At 35.1% G+C, this 6,058-nt stretch overlaps 1 protein-coding gene across 1 annotated transcript; it reads right to left on the bottom strand.

Moving 5' to 3' along the window:
• Positions 1 to 211: 211 nt before the first annotated feature.
• Positions 212 to 697, bottom strand: LOC109588085 (homeobox protein Wariai-like). Its single transcript, XM_020004270.1, has one exon. It carries the CDS (start codon positions 695 to 697, stop codon positions 212 to 214), a length of 486 nt encoding a protein of 161 aa, XP_019859829.1.
• Positions 698 to 6,058: the final 5,361 nt, after the last annotated feature.

Here is a 6,058-nt window from a genome sequence, read left to right as displayed (position 1 = left end):
ATGTTCTTAATTATCCTTCTCATTGGTGTTGTGTGAGTTTCCTTATTGTTAATGCATGGACACCATTGAAATTTATTGGGTGTAGTAGAAGTATAATTACGTAATGCTTCCTGCCAGTGCTCACTATTCACTATAGCCATTGCAACATCTCTAAAATAGAAAAAATATTGTTATTTCGCTATAATCTAGTGTTGAGTCAAAATAATTATTCTCACTCGTGTCCTTCTTCTACAGCAACTTCAAGAGGATTAAGACCTTTATTATCACATTTGGTAACATCAGCTTCTTTTTCCAGTAGCAATTTCACAATTCTTTCATTACCTGCTGTATGAAGTGGTGTATAGCCATTACAATCTACAGCATTTAGCATTTTCCTTATGTCTTTTTTATTGCATAATGATAAGATTGTGTTGGCCACTTCATGATGACCACGCAAGCAAGCAATATGAAGTGGTGTACGCATCTTATTGTCACGTTTACAGCAATTGGCTTTTTCTTGAATAAGAAGCTTAACAATTCTTTCGCTACCGACCTCACAAGCATGATGAAGTGGTGTATGTCCGTCATTATCAGGAGCATCAATATCCACTCCTGTAGTGTATAACAGTGTATTAACATCACCAGAGTTACCATTCTTGCAAGCTTTGTGAAGCTGATCTAGATTGACAATGAGTAACTCAATGAAGCAAGGTGCCATATAGAGCATAATTTTCAGAGTCTCTAAATTACACAGATTTTGTGATTCTTTGAAGATTCACAAAATTTATTCTGCAAAAGTACGGCATAAATTTGTGAAACCAAAAATATATCTATGGCGAAAGCAAATTTGCAAAATTTACAGCCCTCTAAAATTTTGCACTATACAGTATAAACAAGTTATTCAAAAATTGTTATATTTTTACATTTTAATACATAAAGCCTCTTATACATACATTAGGCAGCATGTTGCAAATAGGGGTTTTTGCATTGTTTTCTGCTTAGCCATCTTGACTTACAATTTTAAAAGTTACATTAGTCACCAATTGCCATACATAGTAATTGGTGATTCAATGATAAATATGAATAATTGAATACCATGGTAAATTATGCCTATCACAACAATTTCATAGTAGTTGCTACAAGCAACAAATTTGGCTAGCTACTTTGATCCTGTAAGTAATGCGTTGCCAAGAATAGAAATCTGTTTTATTGCTTCTAACTTTTAAAAACAAATTCAGCCTTATATCAGCCAATCTGTCAACTCAAAAGGGCCTTTATCTTTTCTGTTATAGGAGGCGACCAGGGGTATCAATCTACTTATTTTTAATGGCAAATTACCGTATAGCAGGAAATTTTGGAGGGAGCAAAATTTGGCAAATTATAAAATTTTGGGTGGTTGGCGGATTTTAATTTGGCAAATTTTGTGGCCACATGCCATTGAGCATGTGCAATGCATATAATTGCTAAAAATCGTGGATTTTTATTTTGGCAAATTGCTATCAAAACGCCGATTCACCAAATCTAATTTCCTCCAAAATTTCCCGCTACACAGCAAAAAATATGTAGTTAAAATAACCCATGGGTGCTTACCTCAGTTTCACTAAACAATAGACTTCCGGAACTGAGGTAATTCTCTAAGGGTAGTTTTAAACAAAATTTTTTGCTGTGTATATGGTAGTTTCATGGACATTTCAAATGTGCATAAAATTGTATTTTAATTTACCAATATAATATATACTCTTGGCTGGAATGGGATCAATTGTTATGGTTTCATCCAAAGTTGTATAACTTGCAAAATCCTATGCATGAGAGAGAGAGAAAATACCAAAGAGACTAACTAGAATAAAAAAAAGATACACGTACAACAAAACTATTTTTACAAGAAGCAGCTACATGTAGCATAAAATGTGCTGTTAATGTAGTCTCAGCACTGGCCTCGCAGACCATTACCCAGTCAATAGTCATTTGGGTGGCCCATCCAATCCAATGACTGTAGGCTGGAGAATGGTTGGCTAGCAAGGGGGAAAAGTTCATGGTGATCAGAAACAAAATGGGATTTTTTATTTCATTATCATTATAATTAGCTACAAAATATTATAGAGAGTCCTTCACTCAATTCCTGTTTATTTCCTACCCTGGGATGTTAACTGCAGAATTCATTTTTTTATATTCTATCATTTACTGTTTCATCACCAGTGTTCCAATTCAGCTTTACCCATGCATCTACTCATATAACATCTATAGCATATTAAATGAAGCACCAATGGTGCGTGAACTCGCCTGCTGAGGTTCACCTGAGCGATAATGTGTTACTTGTACTGCCCCCATGGTGATATTATATATAAGCAGCTTAATATTGAAAAAAGATAATCGATTTTGAGTAAACTGCAACAATTCAATAATTACTGCACTGATCCATAAAATAATCTATAGGTGTGGTCACTGGTCAGCATGCAGATAAACATGGCATGTGGCTAGGAGAAACAAGAAAAGCTGAAATTCATTTTAGCATCTGAAGCTCTATTCTAAGAAAAAGTTGGCACAAAACTGTTGCCTAGATATTTAAAAGAGACTGAGAGAGTTTGGTTGCTCTTGCTTTCCCCAGTGCCGCCTGAAAATTTTTAAAAGAGGCTAAATCACAAACTTTGAGTAACTGTAAGGCTTAGTACACAATATCATGCATTGGGACAGGAAGAGCACCGGAAGTGCTGTACAAACAATGCGAGTTAACACATGAGTCGACCAAAGTTCAACTCTTGCGTTATTGACGCGCGTGCCATTGGTTTGTACAACACTTTCAGTCACAAGGCTGATATTGTGTACTAGGCTTAACTCACAAACAAAAAAGAGTAAGAAAATCCCACACATTTTTAATCTATGTACTTTTCTCTATCTATCAATGCAAATCCTGACAAAATAGAGTGAAACACGAAGATTTGGCTAGGAAAAGTGGTCTATTCTTGAAAACATTCAGGCTTTGCTACCCGATTGAAACTAAAATATAACGAAGCTAAATAAATCACCATTTTCTTAAAGCTTTAAAAGAATTGTAACTCAGGAGAGCTCAGTAAAAAAAATATTGACCAGAAATTAACAGAAATTTTCGTGACACAATGACAACCCAACTGCATGGTACCCACCTACGCTAGCGTGGCGAGTCCAACGAGTGCCTTATAGCACATGCCCTCGCCACAATCAGTGTAACATAACAAAGGTGAAACATTAATTTGTTCTTCAGAAATTATAGAGAGAATTCTGCTGACTTGCTGTTACTATATATGTTAGCTTGCTCAGCTTGTATTGCTTTGCTGCAGCAATTGAAGGTGTGGCTGGAATAAAAGGTGAGGCTCAAATTAAGCATCACCTACATCATAGCTACACCAATGGGCAGTTACTAATAAAAAGCTTCAATTTTCTACACTTATACACAGTTTATGACACAATAATTAGGCTCTATTTGTTGTATACAAACTTGACAGTAAGAATCTACTGTTTAAAAGACTCTGACAGCTCTTCCTGGAGAATAGGACCTCGTGTAAACAGTTGCGGTAAGCGATGTTTGAGCTACCATATCTCAGGAATGAAGAATTTAAGACAAATTTCACACACTTAAAATCAATAAAAATTTCAATCTATCGTTTGATGTGTCAGTTCTATTGCATGAGAGAGTTACCCGGAATCCTGACTACGTTTAGCAACATTACTGGCTCATGCTTCTAGGAGAAGACGAATGAAGAAGTAAACTGAAGAAAAACTACTTTTAGCAATCATTTTAGTTGACAGTAGGGCTCCATAGGACCTGAGCAAAGAGCAGCAAGGATTTAAAAACAGAGAAAAAGAACTGAGCCATCTTGCGAGCACACACACACACACACACACACACACACACACACACACACACACACACACACACACACACACACACACACACACACACACACACACACGTACACTGACATGACGAGCGCAGAACCCTCGCCTATACGCATACGGTACGGTGTGGGCAACAAGCGTGGCGAGTCCAAAAATTTGTGCTAGAGATTTCAGCATCCCCACTATAGTTTCAAGATAATTATAGAGAATTAACAACTCACAATCATTTGCACATGTGATTGCATCTTAACTCAGTAGTCGGTAGAATAGAGGAGCTAGCTATGAGGCAAAAAATTAATACTTAAAATTAATTTTTCACCAGTTCAAACTGACTATTTATAGACCTTTCCAGCAATGAATTATTCATGAAAATTCAAATAGATTTACGAGAATTTACTAGAATTTATTCTAAATAAAGAGCGATTATGAGTCATCAAAGCTCATGATGACGAAAATCACGCCTACTTGTGGGACGATCTGAGACTCTGAGGCTCTTAATCTTACTGCAAAAGCTTGTGCTGAAATTTAACCTGAGAAGCTCGAATATCTGAACCTTTAGGATGTGTGTTTAGGCCTAGATTCCATTTGACAGGATTTGCACCCTTGATCCACCTTTTCAGGACTAGCCTCCCTTTGAAAGTAGAGCTTAAGAGTCTTAACTGGTGTTTCTCATCACAATTATAGTATCCACCAATACAATAGTTATTAACCGGCATTAAAATAAGGGAAAAAACTAAGAGCAGCTGAAAAACCAGTCCATTTAGGTACAAGATTCACTTTTCTGTCCCACTAGTAGGTGTGGTTTTATCATCATCATGATGCACTGATGACTCATAAATTCTCATGAATATTCATCGCGGGAAAGGTCTAGAGGCTCTCTATACGTCTATATCCACAATTACCACACCTATTTTATAGCCATCTGATTTGCCAGTTTCCAACTGCTTTAAATATTCTGAGGCTGCAATTTCCTCGCTCTGTTACAATGTTACATAATTTCTAGTCTCTAATACTTCTATACATTCAACTCAGTTTCCTCGCTCTGTTACAATGTTACATAATTTCTAGTCTAATACTTCTATACATTCAACTCAGTTCTGAGTAGATTGAGGCTAAATGGGACATTGTGCCTGAAGATTCAAAATATGAATAGGGAATTTGATTAGATAGGATACACTGTTGCTAAGTTTAATTGCTGAATTTTCATTATTCTACAAAATTACAATTTCATCTCATTTCAGTATTATTTGGCTGAAATGATTTAGTATTACAACTATGAATAATATAATTGTGATGATGATGATGATAATAATGTGGTATCATATGATGTAAAAACAGAACTTAGTTTCTTGAAATCCATTTGTTCCTAATAAATCTACTACTTGTCTTCTTTTTCTTCTCAAGTTCAGAATTTTTTTCTATACATTTATTTTAGTCCTTCTTGATCTTCAATCTTATCTCACTTCTCAGTTCTCATTATCTTTCACTATACTTTTTATGACAATAAGCTGAACAATCCTTTCAGTACATGGTATATAGCTAGATCTATTCCCTATATACAACCAATAAAGTTACTAAGTTTCATTTGGAATGCTAGCAAGGTAAAATACTCAATCAAATCAGCAGTATGACCTGATCATATAGTGTCATGATCACATATATAAACGCATACAACAAGGTTATGCATGTAATAATGGCATTACATGAACCATAAATGGATGCTTAGATTTGGCGCCGGCATATATAGCCAAGTAGCTATAGACTAAACTAAAGAACATAGCTTATGTCATGCAGTGAGAACAACATTATTGTTGAAGCTATATCAACAAAAAGCATTGAAGTGTTACAAACATACTATTACCCTAAAGTTTGTGTAGGATATCGTGTTATAAAAGCATAATTGGTAAATAAGGCAATAGCACTTGCTATAACACAATTACTCATCATGTCATCACTATTCATGTGAACTACGTACATCCTACACAAACTAGCTATTTTAAAGACAATAGTTGGAGTAAAATTAAATAAACTACTCACACAATCACACTAATGGCAAACAAGCCATAATCATGCAAGGAATCTGAATTTACAATAATGATAAGTAAGCAGATTTAATTTAAGAAAATAGGCTAATTATTTGCCTTTATTTAACACAAAACTATTTTCGTATTTTAATCTTACATTTACCACATCAGCTTTATGCTTA

The sequence above is a fragment of the Amphimedon queenslandica genome, unplaced genomic scaffold (assembly GCF_000090795.2).
Source record: "Amphimedon queenslandica unplaced genomic scaffold, v1.1 AMPQUscaffold_12296, whole genome shotgun sequence".
Taxonomy (NCBI): domain Eukaryota; kingdom Metazoa; phylum Porifera; class Demospongiae; order Haplosclerida; family Niphatidae; genus Amphimedon; species Amphimedon queenslandica.
Note: the sequence above shows the minus strand (reverse complement) of the source record. Positions and strands in the feature narration are given on the sequence as shown.